The sequence below is a fragment of the Uloborus diversus genome, chromosome 10, assembly GCF_026930045.1.
Source record: "Uloborus diversus isolate 005 chromosome 10, Udiv.v.3.1, whole genome shotgun sequence".
Lineage (NCBI taxonomy): Eukaryota > Metazoa > Arthropoda > Arachnida > Araneae > Uloboridae > Uloborus > Uloborus diversus.
The window spans coordinates 79,821,861-79,843,666 of NC_072740.1; the positions used below are offsets into that span (position 1 = coordinate 79,821,861).

The window sequence follows — 21,806 nt, forward strand, 5'->3', positions numbered from 1 at the left end:
AATACGCATCACAGTTGAGGCATTACGCCACGTGCGGGCCCTGATTTCTCTATACGTAAGTTCAGCTTAATCCATGCAGATCATGTGGCCCCATTCTAACTCCGTTATTCGTTCTTACGACGCTTTGCGTTTTGGACGAGGCATATTGAGTACTAGAGAAACAAATACCATCGGCAGATAATCATACAATGATTCCAAAACAAATTTACAGCTTTTTATATACAGCGTCTACGCCGCAGTTCAGAGGGCATAACTCGATACACGCATGCGCGATGTCTCTGTAATTGTAATCATTTGCAGATGCTGCAATACGTTTCCTGTGAATTTCAGTTCATTTACATAATTCCTTCTTGGTGTTGCAATTTTCACAAATATAAGTAGAAAGAAGAGTTTTTAAGTCGTTAAAATACATTTGTTAATAGACTCCGTAGAATCGAAATTTGTCTCCTATAGAACCCACCTTCTGTGACATCTAACACTCGCATTGACGTCATATGAATACAGGGGCGGATACAAACAACCATTTTGGGGGGGGGGAGGCTCCTGCTGAGGATTGACCCCCTGCCCCTCGCCCACTGTTCCTCCCCATGAACGAATCTACGGTTTTGAGTGCGAATAATTATTTCTGAAACTGCTTGAGTGACAATAAAAAGCACTAAATCAACCAGGAAAAACAGTGACGGATCCAGACGATCCTTTTGGAAGGGGCGATTGTCTAATTCATTATATGGGCTGGGGAGGGGGAGACTAATGAAAACAAAATTTAAAGAAATTTCAGAACTGAAGCATGATTTTTTTTTTTTTTTTTTTTTGAAAGATACTTATGGATTTCTTTGTTGACTGAGCTGTTTAATATTCGCGTATAAATAGGAGTGTTTGCGGGCTCTCCTCTGAAAATTTTTGTTAGGAACATTTTTGTACGCTCTTTGGTGCTTAATAGGAGGAAGAGTGGTTTGAAGGACCCTCTCCGGAAAATTTTTGAAATTTGAGGGTATATTTTCAAAAATACAACTGCTTGCCATCTTTGGTGGCTTGAAGGAAAAGGATGAGATTCAGGAATTCTCCATAGTTGTTTTTTGATGAGCTCCAAAAACGTGATTTCAGAGATGTTTAATGATGCTAAGAACGAGAGGGTTCAGGGGCTTTCTTCGGGAAAAATGGTCGGAATTGAAGTCCTAAAAACGCAATTGTTCGCTACCTTTGATGACGTAGCGGAAGACATGGAGTTAAGAATTTTTTATCAGGAATGTTTCGATGTAGCAATTCCAAAAACGCAGTTTTAGTCGATCTTTAGATGATCTTGAAAGATAAAGGAAGAAGAACTTGGAGGCTTCTCTCCGGAAAATTTTCGAAGGCGAAGTCCTGAAATCGCAGTTGTAGGCCATCGTTTATATTACTGGGAATAGAAATGGCGTTCGGAACTTTGCACCGGAAATTTTTCGAAATTTGGAGTATTGAAAATGCGATTGTTGGCCTTCTTTGGTAGCATTAAGTGAAAGGATGGGGTCAAGAGCTGTCCTTTAATTTTTGGATATTGAAGCTTCAAAAAGGCAATATTAGAGGATCTTCATTGATATTAGGGGAAGGGTTTGGGCTCGGGGACTCTACCCCGGATTTTTTTTTTGAAATTGAAGTCCTAAAAACGCAATTGAAACGCCTCTTTAAAGACATTAGGCAATGGCATGAGGTTCAAAACATTCCTCCGAAAATTTGTTGATATTAAAGTTCCAAAAATATATATATATATATATATATATATATATATATAATTTTTTTTTTTTTTTTTTTTGGTGATAGGAAAAGGTAAGGTTTTAGTCTGCCCGTGCAAGTTTATTGAAACTGGAGTCTTAAAAATGTAACTGTGAGGTGACTTTGATAACATAAGGTAAAGGAATGGGGTTCAAAGAATCATTCCCGGCGATTTTTTCGAAATTGAAGCTCCGAAAATTCAAAATTTTTGACGATCTTCAATGACATTGGAGAGAGGGGGGGTTCAGGGACTCTCCCTTTGAAAATTTTTGGAATTGAATTCGTAAAAATATAGTCGTCAGAGGCGATTTTTGTGATGTGTTTGGGGGGGGAGAGGGGGTTGTTGGTCTTCTCTGGGAAGTTTTTCGAACTTACAAACCCTTTTGGGGGAGGGCGATCGCCCCAATCGCCCCTGCCCCTCCTGTGGATCCGCCACTGGGAATAATATACCAGAATTACGTTACTAATTTATTTCACAAACAATGAAAAGAAGTACTATTTCAAATGTTTGCTTGTAATCGTTCACATTTTATTCATTAATCGTTTGAACACAAGTGGATGTATTACAGCGCCGACGGTTTAGGAGGGTGAATAGAGTCCATTTTAATGGTAAAGGATTAAAATTAACAACGTTTTATTCAATTGAAGTAAATATTTACTCGTTTGGATGAAAAGGTAGCGTTTTTCGCCATTGTGAATAAAATGTTACCCCTCCGTCTTCTATTCAGAAGTGTGAATCATTATTAATAATTTTTCCCTTCATAAAAACAAGTATTTGAAGCATCAACGATGTCTTCGATCGATGTCATTGAAGAATCAGTGTTTTAAATTAACTCTACTCGCTAATAAAAAAAAAAAAAAAAAAACTCGTATAAGGCGCAAGCGGCAAGTATAATACGCACTTTAAAAATGTCACCTTTTTTTAATGGATATTAGTTACGGAGGTGGCAACAGTCGATTTAATTTTTCGTCTGCATGTGTTTTGATTCTGGGTGAGTCCATATATACATTCTAAATATGTGTAGAGTTTATATAAACTTAGATTGTGTGCAGGGGGCAGAGAAAAGTGATAAATGGAAAGAAAATGGGAGTAGTTTACTCATTTTTACTTCCTTTTACAAAAAAAGGAAGTATTGTATTCGCGAAAAAATTTTCACTCAAAAATCGCCCTTAATTTCCATTTTGCTCACCCCCAAATGAATGTTGAGTTTTTTTTTCGATTCGACCACATGCGGAAAAGTGCCTAAGAATGTATAGACACGCGAAATATCCATTTTGACCATCACCGAGGTAATTACAACGACTTTTCTCGTGACGTCTGTATGTATGTGCGTATGTGCGTATGTGCGTATGTATCTCGCATAACTCAAAAATGGTATGTCCTAGAAAGTTGAAATTTGGTACATAGACTCGTAGTGGGGTCTAGTTGTGCACCTCCTATTTTGGTTGCATTCGGGTGTTTCTAAAGGGGTCTTTTGCACCTTTTTGGGGGGAAATCATTGTTAATTTCGATGCAAACTCAAGTGGTGTTATAATTTGGCGGTCACTTGGCGATATATCGCCAGTCTTTTGGTTGCCAAGTTTTGTCGCCAACTTGGCGAAAAATTTGGCGATTTTTTTTTTTTTTTTTTTTTAAATCTGCTTTCAATGTGGCCATTGCTAGTGATATTTAAAGAGTTAGAGAGAGAATCCCATTAAAATTGCAATAATAGGGAAATAGCATTAAATTGGTGTAAAAGGAAGTCATGTGATGCATACATCAGCTCGTTTGTTAACGCTTAAAATCCAAAAATGATTCATTTTTCTGTGACAATTCTGAGATAAAAACTTTCAAAACACATCTTTTATAGTAAACAGAAAGAAGAGTTTAAAAATCGCGAAAATTCTTGGTTGATGGGCGCCAGAGTCAGAATTCTGTCTGCTACAAGATCTTCAATAATGCATACGGCCGCCACGTGAATCGAGTCCATAGATTATCCATAGATTAACAGATTTATTAGAGCCCGAAATGTGCGTTGGTCCATGTTTCAGCCTAGTCAAATTTATTGGGGCGGGGGGGGGGGGATTCAATTCACAGTGAAACAAAGAATAAGTGAGAGGAAACCTGTTGTTCTGAAGTTTTTGTGTAATTTTTAAGTATAGCGTTTGACTTTTTATGCATTACTTAGTGCTGATTTGTTATAAGTTTTATGGAAAATCTAATGCTGGTTTACCTTGCTAACTGTTTTTTGTGTTTTGTGTTCTGTTACTGCTAAGAAATTCCACTTTTGGGTAGCTGAAAAAGAAATCACCTTAGGTGTGCTGAATAGAATAGAAACCACTCGGTTGCTTAATATATTTAAATCGATTGTTCCAGAAAGAGCGTACGCCTTTTCTGAAATAATCAATTGAGTTATTCTTGCCAGATGAATCCTCAGTGGATCTTAAAATAGCTTGGTTTTAATGAAAGCATTGACAAAATTTAGTTGTTAAATTATATCATTTTGCTATTAATTTAATCATTAATGTTAAATTATGTGTAATCTCTTTTTCAATTTGATTTCTTTATTGACTACAAAAAACTAAAATACTTTTTATTCCTAAAAATATAGGAGTCAAGAATATATCAAGTTGCAATAAATGGTATAAATGTTTCATCAGAAGGTACAAAAGACTCAGATTTTGGTATGAATCTATTTTTTTTTCCCTTCTACCTTTTCGTGTCATCATATTCAATATTTTAACACATTGGTTAGAAATTTTCTGCTGTTTATGATTTAATTAATATTAGAAAATAATAATCTGAACCTGGCTCTTTGTTAGACTGTTTTAGTTTTATAGTTCTTGTTGAAGTTACTAAAATAAAGTTATTTTTAGAAACTTTACTGAAAGACTTTCTTTTTTTTTTAACAAAGTTAATTGTTTTTATTTACTCATTTATGTACACAAAAAACATCTAAATGTAAGATGATATTCTACCATTTCCTGAGTTAATGTGATTTTTTTCTCTCCAAAAATAATGATCAAAAGAAGCATTGCATAAAAAAATCATATTGTTTTGTTTGGCTTTAATTTATTGTTATGCATTAAGTTTTCTTTTCTGTTTAGAGTCTTCTTATAACAATCAAAACAAACAAGAACAGGAAGCTTGCTGCAATCACACTGCATTTACTGACCTAAATATTCCTGTATATGCAACAGTAAAAGGGGTAACTAATATTTTTTATCATCTAATATTTCAGAATGTATGCAATCAAAGTTGCTAGATGTGTCTGTTATATTATTTGCGACCCAAGCTCAGAATCCGAGCATGATTTTTGCCTAGGGACTCCCACTCCAACAGAGCTGTCCAAACCATGTTATTCAAATTAATCACTTGGTAAGAATTGGAATCTCTTTGATGCAGGATTCACCCATAGTCAGTTTTTAGTTAGGTACTTCTATGTGCATGTAAATAGTTCAATTAACTTTAAGCTGAATTGCATTTTTACTTGATCGTTCAAATCCCAATTAAATATACATCTTGCTTCTAAATTCAATGTATGCTAGAATGATAATAGGTTTTCGTTGGAGTAGTATGTTTTTACGTCCAAAACCTTTTACTTTAGTTGTATTGAAATCCAAAATCATTATGTTCAAGGTATAGTTGAGTTTATAAACACACACACATACAAAAAAGAAGAAGAATAGACTGCTTTTTAATGAAAGCATTTAAGATGATGACAGTACTTCAAACCCAGTTTTGTAGAAATATTTGTTTTCATACTTAGAGAATAACTGCAAATGGTGCTTTAAAATTCATTTTCCAAAAGAACGGAGGAAAATAGTGTTATCAGGTTAAATAACTATAAAAAACAAGTGCATGTGTATGCATAGGGCTTTTTTCTTCTGTAAATTTTGTAATGATGTAAGGGATAATCAATTAACTTGATCATTATATGTTCATTTTTAAGCAACTCACAGTTGACATATCACTAATATATTTTTAAAATGCAAATATTTTATAAATTTGTTGAAAGATTCATTGAAAAGTCATCCCTTTAGAAAAAAAATTAAGCTTTTATAACATAGAAACATTAGTTGGTTTTAATTTATTATTTTTTATCACTGTATTATAATAGAATTGTTGAAGTAAGATATTTAGTGTGGAATTATATATGTGCTAATACAGTCAAATTCCATTGTAATGAATCCCAGGGGACCAGCAAAAACATATTGTTGTAACAAAATTTCTTTGTTCTGATATTGTGAATGTTGGCACAATTTCAGTTGGGGATACCAAACACTACTGGTTTGATTGCATAACAATATTAACTTCAAGTAAGTCTTTTTGTTATTTAGTATCCATTCAGCGGTGTATTCTATTAGGGAACAGCATCCCCATACTACTTTATTTTGATTCAAGGATCTCCTTGCATTTTTATTTCAATATCTTTTTTATTTTTAACAACTTATGTTCACATCTGTAAACTTTTCCTCGTGTTCTACATTGACTAAACCAATGTATTTATATGAAATGTTTTTATTTGCTCTGTTTAGATGGTTTTCAATAGTACATTGCTTTTAAATTGTCAATAAACTGTTAGTCATGCTTTTCTTTTTTTCATTTTTTCTATCTAAGCGTGCATCACAAATTAGATCAGTTCCTTTTACTGGAGATTCCTCAGATTCATCTGATAATGAAGACTCTAGGGTTACTATGGCTACAACATCATCTCAGACGAATAGTGGGGATACAGAATCATCAGCTTCAGTAAGTGGAGGTACTGGGGATAGTCCTGTTGAGAAAAAGTCTGTAACTAATAAAATGTCATCAGTTCCTACACCACCACCTCATGCCACCCCATTGTTGTCAAGATGTCATGGTTCCACAGCATCACCTTTAAAATCGACGCATCGAGGTATGAATGTGTGTGTGTGTGTGTATTTCAATCTTTGTTTTTAATTTTTCATATATTTTTTATTTAAACATTTTTTAACTTTGCTATATATATATATACATATACAGGTAGTTATCAAAATAATGGAAACACTTGGAAAAAGAATTTTTGGAAATCGTTACTCTGCCGTAAGTGTTCTGTTTATAAAGGTGCCCTTCTAACTTTAATTGCTCACACTGGTGACTCTATATGGTGATTGAGTTCTGTGGTCACTTTTGCTGCTGTTGTTCGCTTTTTAGACATTACAATCCACTTCAATTCTCGTTGGTTTATTTCACTGAGCTTCTCTTTCTGCCCACTATTTTGCTTTACCGAGCTTGTCTTACCGCAATGTGTGTATCCTGTCATGACTTTAGATACTGTACTTTTAGATGTGCCAGAAAGTTGAAATGTTTCAGTTATACTTGCTTCAGCTAGACACGCTCCAACAATTTGGCCTCTTTAAAAATTTGAGAGGTCTGACATTACACGTGCTTGAAAAAGATCCAAGATTTCCAGAACTTTCATCAAACCATCAAATAGTACCAAAATATGTACATTGCTATTTATTTAAAAAAAAAAACATATCTAATTTTATTCTTTATTACTTACAAAGCACATTCAAAAATGTCACTTTTATTCTCAGGTGTTTCCATTATTTTGATAACTACCTGTATATATATATATATATATATATATATATATATATATATATATATATATATATATATATATATATATATATATATATATATATATATATAATGGAAACAGGGTCACTTAAAATATATGAAATCAAAGTAAATTATTCTACATACTAATGTAAATAAAGATTATTGGAATAAATGGTAAAATATCTTCATTTTTATATATTTAGAAATGTCTACTGAATCCGTATTATCTGATGATTATGCTGTCCCTCCAGATGCTGTTTCACTAGATTGCATCAGTACAAACTCAACAGATTATCAAACAAGTGTTACAAATACCCCCACATTTTATCGTAAAGCTTTGAATACAGATGATTCTCTCAAAAAGGTACTTTGTTTCTAATCTCCTTTACTATTCTGACTATTAATTTTGATTTTAGTTTCTTATTTTAAATAATCTTAATTACCTTATTGCTGTAGGAAACTTTAGAAAAGTGTGGATATCTTACGAAACTTGGAGGAAAATTTAAGACATGGAGACGAAGATGGTTTGTGTTAAGAAATGGAGTACTTAGTTATTACAAATCTCAAGTAAGAATTTACATATTTTTTAGTCATTTGAATCACCTTTAGTTATATTTTTCAAAATTAAGATTATAAATATTTATGGGGTTTTAAAATTTTATAGGCTTAAAAGTTTTATGTACGCTCTCTCGTATTTTATGCACAAACTTATAAAATAAATTGTTGTATGTTAGATTTTGTAAAGCAATAGTCATTTCAAACATTCTTTATTCAGACTGATATCAATCGAAAACCTCAAGGGCAGGTTGTTTTGGATAATGTTTGCAGAGTTAATAGAGTTGAAGGTGCAGCAACTTTTGAAGTAAGTGAAGAATTGCATTTTTATGACTAATATTTAAGCGCATGTATGTACAATATTTTATCTGCATTCCTGACTGATTGCAACCATGGTATATCGTAACTGACTATAAGAAGTAAAAAGTAATGTCATAATGTAATATTTTTTATTGATCATGCATTTGTATCTTCCTAAAAATTTTTTATAATCTACAACATAATATTGAAGAAGCAATCAATTCTTCATTTTGACAAGAACCACAGGCAAGAATTGTTTCTGGGTATTCATAAGCCTTAAACTACTGTTGCGAGGAGGGCCAGCAGTATGATTGCTCTGGGCACCAAGATATGAGACCGCACAACAAACTAAGCTTTTGCTGCATTGCACTTTTTTTATATACATATTATTCCTCCTTAAAATAGTTTTTAACATCCTAACACAATATATCTAATTCCAGTGTTTATGATACATATAGATATCTGATTACATCTTCAATTATGTAATAATTAATGTAAAAATGTGGTGTACTTTTCTATTATATACCCACTATTTTATGGGTGGGGGGGAGAGGGTCGCTAGAAAACATTCATCCTGGGTGACGTCATACCTTAGGCCTAGTTGCAAGCTATAGCAACTTACATGAAATATGAAAAGTCATCAGAAGAAAAAGGCATAATTCAACAATATGTTGATAGTTGTAATATTATTTTATTTCACAAATGCAGAGCAGTCAAAATGACTGCCGAGGCTCGACTTGTTATCTGTTAAACTTTATTTTTGTAACTTATTACTACTTTCATATGCAGATTTTAACTTGTTTTAGTTCCTGAATTCTATTCAGTTCTGGTGATTTAAAAGAGACAATATGGTACATATCGAAACATTTTGCTGGGTAGTCTATTACTTATAGGTATGATGAAAATGTCCGTAAAAGTAATTAGAAAATAGAAGAGTTTTTTAAACGTGTGGATTTTTTTCGCCAAATTTTATGGATGTAAAAGGTTATTTCTATGTAAATGAATGAAAAAGAAACATTTAAAAATTTACTATAACGTTAACCACTGCAATCACTCTAATGAAGATTGCCCTACAGATAAAAGTGCACACCTTGTATGACTAATGAATATAATGACTTTGGGTGAATATCGTTGCAAAAGCTACTTTTCAGACTGATGACCACACCTTTCACTGTTAATTTCATAGTTCAATTTGGCAATGATATAGAATTTATTTTATCAAATTTCATTATTTAGGTGTGTCCTTTTAAAATTTCTTATCAAAAACTTTATACTTAGTGTTGAGAAAAAAAAATTTAACCTGTTTCTTACACTACTTATATCTTTTAGATATCTACTGGTAAAAGAATATATTACCTAACAGCAGATTCTATTATTGTTATGGAAGAATGGATCAAAGGTACTAGTATTTGGTTTTATTATTTAATTTTATTTCCAATTGCAAAATCTTTCCTTCACATGTAGGGTAAGTGCTCCAGTAGTCAGCCAGTCTCCAGTAGTCGGCCACAGGGACATAAAACTGCTTATAAATAGAAGATATATAACTCAAAATCGGATATGATGCATTCCCACATTCCTTTAGTTGTCCCCAATTATCATCCAATATCAGTGAAATTGTGGGTACTTTTTATTAAGTAGTAAGGAGTCATTTTATTTTAAGTGGTGTGCCCATCATCATAGGTTACGATGGGTGCTGAATTCTTATGCATTTCCAATAGTCAGCCATGGCAGATTAACCACTGGTTCTATATTGTTTATTTGATGTACCCAGTAGTCAACTACATACTTCATATGGAATTTCTCATGTTCATCAAATAGCACATAAAATAAAGTGTTAACGCAGTGGCAGTTTAGCTGTTTTGAGTAAAAATTCCTTTCCTAACGTTATTTCTTGAAAAGAAAATGTGCAAATTTTGTGCCTTAACTTTTTCTGACAAATAGAGTCGCTTCATCATTTTACTGCTTCTAATGTTGGTTTTAGTGAAGACTTCTTAAAAACAGGTTGTAAATTCAGTCTGTTGTTGCGTTTAGAATATAAGTTCTAATGCTCAACTTGTCATTACCAAATGGTAATGTATCATTTTTTTTATTTTTATTTTTTTTTTTATTTTTATCAAATCATGATATGTTGATGAAAGTGATAAAACAAATAATCAGACTGCAATTAGTATTTAATCAGCAATAAATAAATATTCCCATTGTAAGAAATTAAGAGGTAATACTTCAATAGTTACGTTAGCTCAAATTGTTTCAATGAGCGTTAAACCTGTGATTACTCTTTCTATTGCTCATTTTGCTAAGCCATTTGCTTTACCAGTGGTACAAGAAACCTATATTCTATCTAGAATAATTATTCCAACTGTTGCTACCACTTCTTATTACTGCTTCTAACCAAATATTAACTTAATGGGGTTTTTTCACAAGGAAATCCAAATTTACTTATTGTTTAATAGTATGCCGAATTTGTTTTAAAATTACATGGTTTCAAAGTTGCATTACGTTCAAGGCCGGATTTGGAAGTGTGGGGGCCCTGGGGCAACGAAGGAGTGGAGGCAGGGTTTGAAAAGATCATCATATTTTTGAAAACATCCGATACATTGATATATATCCAAATATTTTGATATATATATGTATATATCCGATATTTTTGACCCGTGAAAGTTAGAATATTTTGTAACATTTTATTGTGGGGGCCCCTTTGTTGTGGAGGCCCCGGGGCAGTTGCCCCGCCTGCCCTCCCCTAAATCCGGCCCTGATTACGTTGCTACCCAATTACATTTTACTTTATTCATTATTTACTAATGTTCTTGATGAAAGCTGTAAAATTATCTTCATGATATCCCCCATTTCTCAATTTCCATTTACCCACATACAGGCCTGTCATCTGAGCAGTAGGTAGAAGGGGGAAAATGCTCTGTATTCATACCCTTTGACCAACCCCCCCTCCCCGAGAAAAACTTTGAAAATATGGACCTACCAACATAATTTGTCTTACTGAGTTCTGTCACAAGAAAAGTACCTTTTTTATGATACATTTTGTTTTAGATGTGCCTACGATTGCCAATCTTTTAAGTGCTTTTTGAATGGATTTACTTGCTTTGTTTTGAAATAAAATTATTTCCAAAACTACAGTTTTAATTTTGTGTTCCGTATGTTGAAGTTTTGTTCTAAGGAACATGGACCAGTCAAGTATCAATCATATTAATCATTAATTCACTCTTTTTTGATAAGGAATTTTATCAACTTTTATTCAGTCCTTATCTTAGCATATACAGTTAAATCTTTTTGCGCCAGGGGGGGGGGGAGAATCTACGTTCTCATGTTTTCAAAATTCCTTCCCATAAATTCGGGTCTTTTCCGTTCTTTAATTTCTATTTTCGCAGTATATGATATTACTTAAGTAAGTGATGTAGAAGATAAATACTAAAAACTTTATTGCAAGTGATGCATATCGAAATTGGTTGCAAATTGAAAAAGTTAATAGGTTAGTTTTTTAAATAAAAATAGTTTTATTTCTGAAACAATTTAGTGAATCATTATCGGAAAGGTATAGACTAAAGCCTTACAATGTTTTTGTTACTGTATTGATTGCTGAAATTTATAGGTTAACAAAAAACAGCAATCGCTGTCTTAAATGGCTGATTACTGGAGCTCTTACCCTATATTTTGAAAATTATTGTTTGTTTAAATGTCTGAAATCTGAAATCGTGTGTGTGTGTGTGTTTTTTTTTTTTTAATTTTTCAATATATGTATAGTACAACCCTGATTTAACGATTGTCAAAGGACTGGAAAAAGTTACCATTAAATCAAGGATATCCTTAAATCAAGAAGCTTATACGTTTAATGTAGTCAAATTCAGACCAGTAAAATGTATCATTAAATTGAGGAAATTGTTAAATGGAATATTGTTAAATCAAAGTTATATTTTTTTAAAATATTTTTTTAAAACTAAAAATACATGTTTTAAATTAAAAAGTATTGAATTTTTTATTCTTACAGTTTGTACTGTATTTTAAGGTTGCAATAATTACTACTTTGCTTTCGAAACTAACATTATTTCATATTTTACGTATATATATGCTGATGTAAAAGCATCATTTTAATTTGACTTTCTATATATGTAATTGCATTATTCCATCATTTGACTTCTTTAGTTTTACAAAATGTTCTTCGGCGTAATGCTACTCGTCTTTTGCTTTCAAAAGAAGACCAGAAACCTACAACTGAAGGTTGGTTAACTAAAGTAAGTTGTTCTTCCCTTTGCAATTTAGTTTTACTGATACTAGATATACTTAAAAAATTTCTTATGGCATTGGTAATGGTATTTTTTACTGTCAAAGATTTCTTTTGCACCCACTACATATGAGATCTATTAAACATGGCTCAATTTCCCACTCCAAAATAAGTGTATGCAATTTACATTGTATATTTGTACTTAACGATGCAGTGAGTGTTCGGTAATTGCATCAGTGGTTAATTGAATTAGCCGTTTTAATGAATCAAATTCTCAAAAACAGAACAAAACTCAGATAACCATACAAACTCTGCCTAAGTAAATCAAATGAACATAATTAAGCTTTCCCACAAGCACTTGGTGCATCATTGAAGTCTTTATCTTTTCTTTGCGATCCTTTCATTAAATGAGAATTTTTTTTAATTCAGTGAAAGGAGGGGACAGCAGGGACATAATTAAGCTTTCCCACAAGCACTTGGTGCATCATTGAAGTCTTTATCTTTTCTTTACCATCCTTTCATTAAATGAGAATTTTTTTTAATTCAGTGAAAGGAGGGGACAGCAGGGTGTCATACACTTTAGTGTGTTTGTTCGTAAAAATTCAAACAAAAAAAGGTGAGATGGAGAGAGGCAGGGTTTTTATGGGGCTTCTGTGCTCTAAAATTTATCACGGGAAGTGTTACGGAGGTCCGAATTCTGAGGGCTGTAAGATTTTTTTATAGCACTGAAGAAAGAATGTTTAAATTAAATTACAGCCCCTTCTAAGCAATCAAAAATAGTTTTTTTTTTCAAAGCACAAATGAGTTAAAATTTTAATTTTGTAATTACTTTTTCATGCTGCTTTACAATATTTTTTAATGATGAAAGAATGAGTATTTTGAATGAAGGGATACTTCTAATGATATTTCATCTTGTATCTTAAGTTGTATATGGAATTCCACATTTAGATAAAAAGAAAAAGAATTAACTAATTTTTTTCTTTATTGAATCAGCCGTTTTACTGAATCAAAAGTGTTTAGAACAAACTTGATTGATACAAATGGCAGATTACTCTATTAGATAATAGGGTTTTGTTTTTTCAAGTCATTATTTGTATTAACAAAATTAACTTGTCTATATTCATCTTGCAGTTTAAAACAATTTACTCCATTTTAATAGAGAAGCAATTTTCAGTATTCTTTTAGCAAAAATAGGTACCAAAAAGGAAAAAAAAGCATCAAAATGATACAGCTGTAAAGTTATTTAAAAACGTTCATCTCAAGTCAATGACTACGGAGTTGTATGATGTGACGATTTTGAGGAGTCACTAAGTCTTCCTCTTAATATGTTACTTAGTAAAGTGTAGCTGATGATTTAGACAATCAGATCAGAATTAATGAATTAATATTTTAGCATTCGAGTTCATTAATACATTTTCTTAACAGTAATAATCAATTTTCTTTTCAGGTAAAGCATGGCCATTCACGTCGTTGTTGGTGTGTATTGATAGGAAGGATGTTTTTATATTTCAAAACTCCAAATGAGTCAGTAAGTTGAAAATTTTTCTAAATTACTCTTATTTACTTTATTGTCAATTTTATATATGAAAAAAATAATAATTAGGGACTAAACTAGGCATAAAATATTCAATGATTACTATTAGTAATAGAGTCTAGAAAATGTCTGTCTAAAAAATACCAGTGATTTTTGTACTTATCATCCTCTTCTGATGCTCCTGTGACTATAATGTTCTATTTTGATGAACTTTAAAACCTTAAAATGAACTAAATGACTGATGAAACATCAGAATATAAAATAATGCAAAAGGAAAATTATAATTATGTAATTTTCAATGTGTTTCATCTTTGAATTTTTTTAGGCTCTGGAGATCTTTATGTAAAAAATTTGAAAATTTCTTTTTCACATTGAAATTCTTAATTTTCATTTATATGATGTATCAAATTTCAAAAAATTAATAAAATTTCCTAAAATCTTAGCCTTTATTCGGTATTATCTTATTGTTTTATATATACTTTTTTTTTTGACTAAAGATGTAATGATTAATTTATCACTTTTAACTCTATATCCAGACACTTTTAGGACAAATAAATATGCGTGATGCAAGGGTTGAAGAAGTTTCCCATGTTTCTGACAGTGACGATGAAGATCTTGACAAGATAACAAAATCTGATTATACTATTGGAATATTTCCTAATCACCAAGGACCAACTTACTTATTGCTGGACAATAAGCAGGAAATGGTATTTGTCCCTTTTTATTTCATTTTAGTTTACTTTTTGTTTTGCACTCGGGGCCTTCAAGAGCCAAGGTGACTCCCTTCCCGTGAAACTTATTAATTTACATACTACTCCAAGCAGGGCCCTCCCAAGGGCCAGGCCCCTAGTTTCTGACTAGGCTTACATGGCCTCTTGTCGGTCCTGTTTGCACTATCAGAAAGTAGTATTAACCATAGCTCATTTGAGGACTGTTTTCAATACTTTTGCATGTAATATTTATTCTTCCAATTAAAAATTTTTAATGGGGGAAGGGTGCATATGGATGATGATGTAACCAAAAATTAACTGTTGTGACAAACTTTGAGAGCTTTTTAAAGTGTTTTTTCATTCAGTTTGCAAAAGTACCTATTTAGATAGGTCTATAATAGAATTTTCTACATTTTTGTCTTGAAATTGTAGAAATTTCTATTTTTTGTAGCATATTTGACTCTCATACAAATACATACAAATACAAACGTGACAGCCAGCAGCTGGCTCTGGTCTCAGTTAGCCTGATCCTAGTCAATTAATTATTCCCTAATGAAGATCAATGGCCCTTTTAAAGCTATCGACCCCCTTGCTCATTACAGCCTTTTCTGACAAACTGTTCCAACTGCCCACAACCGCCATAAAGCAGTAAATTTTCCTAATGTTAGCATTGATAAGGTTTGAATATATGAATGTTTGTGTTGATTAGGTTTGACTACAGAGGGCTCCAAAACAGTTTTGGCTGAAGGCCCCGCAAATCAAGCCCTGTTAAGCTCCTTGAATGTGCTGTGATTTGATTTTTTTGAGCAGTTTACTTTGTGTCTTCTTTGCAATTTTTAACACAAAATCAATTCAAAGTTTTTTCCTTTTTTTTCCCTCTCTCTCTTATAGGATTCTTGGCTGTATCATTTAACAGTTGTTTCTTCAGGTGATAATTTGGTTGGAACACAGTATGAGCAGTTAATTGCCAAACTAATGGAGGTAGACGCGGACGAAGGTAATGAATACATTAAATACAAGGAAGTGCCAATCAGCTCGCCTGCAGCATCCAGTATCACAGTTTCATTCATAATTGCAATCTTCAGTCTAGAATAGCAATAAATGAGCTGGAACTGATTCTCGTAGGCGAGTCGAGTGGTATTTGTTTATAGTTCTCCGTTAGCCCTGTCTTCAGATGGTAACTTACAGTCATTAGAAATATTATTTTACTCAGAATATTGCTTTTTGTTTCTTTATTAGCATGTGTAGTATGGAGGCATCCATTGCTGCTGTATTCAAAGGATCCTATTGCACAACCACTAACAACTCTTCCGTCCGAGCAACTTCAGTCAGAAGCAATAAAACTATTTAAAGTGAGTAAACTATTTTATAATCTTGAATTGCTAGGATTGTTAATCATTATTTTCAGAACTATAATAAATTTACTTTTTTAGTAAAAAAATATTAATTGGATTGCAATTGCTCAAATAGTTTTGGAAAAAAAAAACCTTAAACATTCAGAAGTTTTGCAGAAGGATATTGGTATTCAACCATAAGAAAACACATTACACTTTATAAAACCTTACTGCAAATTAATAAAACAAATTTAAAAATCGAAATCATTAGACATACGTTTATGTGAAAATTTAGGGATTAATTTGCTCTAATTCTCATTGATCTTTGTCATATAATTTTATAATCGCTCTTTTTCAAAATTATTTAAAAACATTTTAATGGGGGAAAAAGGCACTGATGAAAAGTTTTATATTCCTACTGTACTACTGTATTTGAAGAATTGTATGTATATGATTTTTTATGTGCAAAAATCATTTTTTAATAATTTTGAATCTCAAATTTCAGTCTCTTCAACTCTTTATATCTGTACCACTTGACACATCAGGAATTGAATATCATGTAGCTTTAGCCCAAAATGCCTTATATCAGTGCCTCCTTAACCCTGATCTTCAAAATGAGCTGTTTTGCCAGTTAATTAAGCAGACATCACGTCACTGTCATCAAAAAATTGGAGTTCAAGTAAGAACAATTTTGTTTGATACTTTATTCGAAAGGTTTACTTGTAAATTAACAAAACTGAATTTTGACACAATTTTGAATCCTTATTTTTTCCCACATTTTAAACTACATCCTATGTTAGCAATGTTATGTGTTATATTGCTGTCAAGCAGTGTATTTGAACCATAAGTTAGTTCTGTACAAACGTATTATTTTCCGTTTCTCAGTCAAAACTGCTTAAAAATTTATGTCCTCCCCCCCCCCCTCAACACATTCTGTATTCAATTCAACATCAAGTAACATTCAGCCACTATCACAGTAGTCACTTTTCTTTGATATCCCTTTCACATTTCTTTGATGTCCTAATAAAATCTTGCTACTTGTGACACCCAAAACTTCTGAAAAATGGTTCAATTTTTGAAGATTCTTTGAATCACTCATGGCTCTGCTTTGGATTATTATGTCCCTATGAAACGTATCTTTACATTCAATAATTATGAGCCTTCATTGTAGTGTTCCTTGATGCCAAATTTCCATTTCTTTGATGATCTTACCTCCATTTTAAGTTCTTAAAACTGTCAGAAACCAAATTAAAAGAGGAAATTTTTACTGGCTGTAACAATTCAAAAACTTTTTCGATCCCTCCATTTTCTTATACAAAAGAAACCTTGGAGAAAAAGAAACCTTGTTTTTTTTTTTTTTTTTTTTTTTTTTTTTTTCTCCTATGTAGTGCTCAGGTTTTGGGGAACTACTAAAAAGGTTCCATAAAACCATTGTACAATGCTAACTACATTTGAAACCCAAGGTTTCAGGATGAGCATCTTTATCCCACATTTAAAAAGAACTTCTGAATCAAAGCCAGTGGAGGAATTGCATAAATGCCATATTCACAGATCATGTCTATCCTCTTTGTTTGACTTCAGTGTCTTACGCTTTTTTAAACCTATGTTGTGTTGGGAATTGATCCGTCACTTTTCCAACATGAGTTTCATTTTCATTTTTGTAATCATTACTTAGTGTTACTATATGGACTTCATGAGTAAACTTCTGACAACAATTTTGACAACTTCTAGGGCATGAATAATGTAGGTTTTTTCTTCTCTTCTTCAGAGACTAATAGTTTAATTTAGGTCAATTAAATTTTTTCATCAATGTTTAAGCTTACAAATATTTTCTTGAGAGATCTAGCAGTTTATGCTCTCAATCTCCCTGGATTAATTTGCAAACTATGTCCTATGTCTTTGATTTTGGGAGTGGAATCCCCAAGTACTATTTGGTTGACTTCTTTCATGTGTATTCGTGTGCTCACCAATGCACGCATTCAAGCAAGTATGTGCATTGTTTTTGTCAATATTTATGCTTTTATTTTTAGCTTGCTGTATGTAATGATGAACTATTGTTGAGGATTTTTACATTAGTTAAACTTTCGGAGGTAAATATGAAGAAGTTTATCACTTGTCTGATTGATGTTTGAAACTCTCAGCTATATAAAGAAGTGATTTATAAGGAAAGTGATAACAACTATGCATCTGTAATTGTTTTGAGAAGTGAATAAAAGGCGTTTTATGACAATAAATTTAAAGTAAAATTTTTTGTGGAAAAGTTTTATTTTGACTCAAACTGATTTTCCGTTTCTGGAATTCTGATCAAGATGATTAATCAAATGCCTTGCTTTTGTGTGTATCTATATATGTGTTCCGCAAGGACATATTTAAGGGCAGAACCAAAAATGACAAAGTTCCTCCCGATACAAATTCCAAGCTTTGCATTGTGAATAAGGATTTTAATGTTTTCAAACTTAGGAAGCTTTCATATTTGGCTTGGTCGCCTCCTAAAATAAGTTTTTATTTATGCTCCTGATGTCTTGTATTTTATATGCACAATGCAGCACAGAACTAAACATTGACTCTAAGAATGTCAACTTACATATATATCTCCTTTTTCTAAAAAAGAAACAATTTTTATATTTTAATAACAATGTATGTACTTGTTTTAACGTAAAAGATGACTCACATATTTATCTACCTTTCAGGTTAAGCCTTTTATTTCTTTCTTGTTTGCTCTTTTAACATGAAGGGTTTTTTTCTTAAAAAAATATGAGGCAGTACATAGGAGATGAAATATTTTTTCCTGTATTTTTTGCTCGTTTTAAACATTTAAGTTTTATTAAAGGCCGCTCTGAAAGCATCAAAAGTTTTCAAACAATTGTCTTCAGAAAAGTTGGAGAATGCTTTCATTGAATTCACAGAACCAAATGATAAAATAGTAAATGTATACTTTTGTAACTTTAATTATGGTGTGTGCTGTATGAATTTATTGTATATTATTGTGCTAGAAAATATAATTACAATAAATTTTCTACAATTAGCAGCTTCTCATATGTGCCACACAATCTCTTTTCCTTTGTGATACTTCATCTTCAGAGAAGGCCTCACCTACTTCCACGGGAGGTGCAGAGAAACCTCTTCCGACTGAAAGCAAGCTCAATCCTGCTCCATTTGTTTTCATTCAAGCATGGCAACTTTTGGCTATAGCTGTCTCATTATTCATCCCAAAGAATAGAACACTTTGGTATCTAAGAAAACATCTACAAAGGAATGCCAATTCAAAGTAATTTTAACTCTTCTATGTACAAATACTTACATATGCAATTAAATCTCGTTTGAGTGAAATAAATTTTCAGTCCTGATTCGTCGTGGGCATGTTGCAATGCATTTCTGGGGCCCCTTTTTTCTTACATAAACATTTCTTTATGTTCAGTTTTGTATCTATTTTGGGACCTTTATGCTGTAACCATGCTTATATATATATATATATATATATATATATATATATATATATATATATATATATATATATATATATATATATATATATATATATAAGAAAACCTTACTTCTCTTGTATAATTTGTTAGTTTAAAGTACTGCAGTAAATGAATGGGCACGAAGTGAAATTTTACTTCTTAAGGAAGATGAAATAAGTAATTCATTCCCATCCAAATGTGCTAAAATAAAAGTATTTGCTTATTTAATCTAATTGCTTATTTATCTAAAAAACTACTGATACCAATATATTTTTTTATGTAATGAAATGAAAAGCTTTAAATCTTGATGAAGTTCATACAATACCTTTTTTGCCTTTGTTTCATTTTATTAAGTGTTATCAATTCTTTAGTAAAAAATTTCTAAAGGCTTGAGTGTTTTGAATGATTTTTTTTCTGAACTAATAAAATATTTATCTCTAAATTTCCCATAAAATTGGGAGTCAATAAAACTTACTTGCTGCAAAAAGAATGTATCTTTTTTTTTTGTTGTTGTTTGTTTAACTAACAATATTTATAAAGACAAATTCTGAAGACTTTAATGCCAGTTCTCATAAATTCCTGTATTTGCAAACATATATTTATGTAGTCTCTGTGTATGTACATTTTTGTAGGTTTGCTAACAAAGAACTTCATAATTTCAATAAAAATAAATGTGCTTTTTTATCTTCTATGCATTGAATTATTTTTACAAATCTGTATCATTTTCTGGAAAGAATCATTTTTAATTAATTATATTTATTTTTTTCTTAGATTGGAAGCTGGAAAATTAGCTATATTTTGCCAAAGAGCTTTAGAGCGTGCGTTATCTAATGGTGGTCGTGAATGCAAACCATCTCGAATGGAAGTTCTTAGTATTTTGCTGAAGAACCCATATCACCATTCATTACCTCATAGCATACCAGTACATTTTGTAAATGGAACTTATCAGGTAAAATTAAATAGTCCATTTATTTCAACAAAATTTTCTCTTTTTCATTTTTTTTTTTTTTTTGATCTGATCACAACTTTTAATTTTTATTTAAAACTAACTATTGAGGCAGTGAGAAGCCAAGGGATGTTAGTGGACTATTTAAATTTTCGAGTAAATTGAGTTAAAGTTCAGATCCTAGGTGCTTTCATTGAAAATATTTTCTAAATCATGCTGTACAGCAGCACCTACTAAAGCTACTAGTACTATCTCTTGCCCCAAGACAGGAGAGGTAAACCTACCATTTATACTGGTTTGCTCCAAATTTTTAATTTTGCCACTTATATCCCTTTGCTTCTCACTGCCTCAATTGTTATGTTCTTCTTTAAATTATCATTACAATGACAAAAAGTTCTTCTAAAAATAAACAGCTTATTTCTGTCTAATAAATTTCGTTTTCTCAAGAGACTGAAACATTTTCCTAAGAGTGTTTTTTCGATAAATAATTAACTATCTAAATAAAAGATTCATTGATGCCCCCCCCCCCGCCCAACTACAACGTACAGTATAACTTTGTTTTAACGATACCCGATTTAACAATTCCCTCAATTTAATGATATATTTCATTGGTTCGGATTTGACTGCATTGAATATCTATGCTGCTCGATGTAACGAAATCCTAGATTTAACAATGACTTTTTTCATTCCCTTGACAATCGCTAAATTGGGGTTATACTGTATATCTTAAAAAATATTGATGATACTGCTTCTCTTTTGCTCAACAAAAAGATGCTCCCTTTCTTTGTCCCTCCCCCAATTTTGCTAGTGGATTATTCAAAATGTTATAAAAAGGGATGAATATCACTGCTGTTCATGAAGAATTTTAGATTTAGAAAATGAAAATATATCTACATTGGACAATGTAGTTGATATAAGTTATTCTGATACATTGAATTTGAATTTAGTTAGACAACGTGAGTAATCTCTTTTAAAGAGTGATTGGTTAATGTCTGCCACATGTTTCATATAGTGTGCTATTATGTCAGCGATTAAAGATTGCAGGCATAGGAATTGAGCAAAATGCTGATCCAAGTGATGAATTAGTGTCTATTAAGGACATGAAAAAATATGGGTAGTGGTTACATTCTTTATCCCTGCTGTCCTTAACACAGAACCACACAAATAGTGTAATAACGAAAAGAGTTTAAATAGTTAGCAATTGAAAGATCATCTTGAAACTTGTTTTTGACACAAAAATTATTTGTCCTTGTCTGTCCGTTATCGAGATATAAGGTCTTTAAGTCTGCTGAATTTTTTTTAAAAATCGCCAAATTTAAAGACTTGGCAAGAAATTGGTTACACAATTTCACCGTCTGCATCCATATACAAATCATGTGAAAGATGTCTTTCATTACTCACTGAAACT

General features: G+C 31.8%; 1 protein-coding gene across 1 annotated transcript in view; it reads left to right on the plus strand.

Annotated features, from left to right (window-relative positions):
• LOC129231828 (uncharacterized protein CG43867-like) overlaps positions 1-21,806 on the plus strand; it is a 135,454-nt gene that overhangs the window by 102,677 nt on the left and 10,971 nt on the right. Inside the window, exons 8-22 of the mRNA XM_054866208.1 lie at positions 4,341-4,413; positions 4,837-4,937; positions 6,350-6,629; positions 7,525-7,685; positions 7,778-7,888; positions 8,097-8,183; positions 9,506-9,575; positions 12,332-12,420; positions 13,858-13,938; positions 14,481-14,651; positions 15,546-15,651; positions 15,894-16,006; positions 16,494-16,667; positions 19,015-19,256; positions 20,224-20,401. Coding sequence (XP_054722183.1) covers positions 4,341-4,413; positions 4,837-4,937; positions 6,350-6,629; positions 7,525-7,685; positions 7,778-7,888; positions 8,097-8,183; positions 9,506-9,575; positions 12,332-12,420; positions 13,858-13,938; positions 14,481-14,651; positions 15,546-15,651; positions 15,894-16,006; positions 16,494-16,667; positions 19,015-19,256; positions 20,224-20,401 — 2,037 coding nt within the window. The remainder of the gene's footprint in view (positions 1-4,340; positions 4,414-4,836; positions 4,938-6,349; positions 6,630-7,524; positions 7,686-7,777; positions 7,889-8,096; positions 8,184-9,505; positions 9,576-12,331; positions 12,421-13,857; positions 13,939-14,480; positions 14,652-15,545; positions 15,652-15,893; positions 16,007-16,493; positions 16,668-19,014; positions 19,257-20,223; positions 20,402-21,806) is intronic.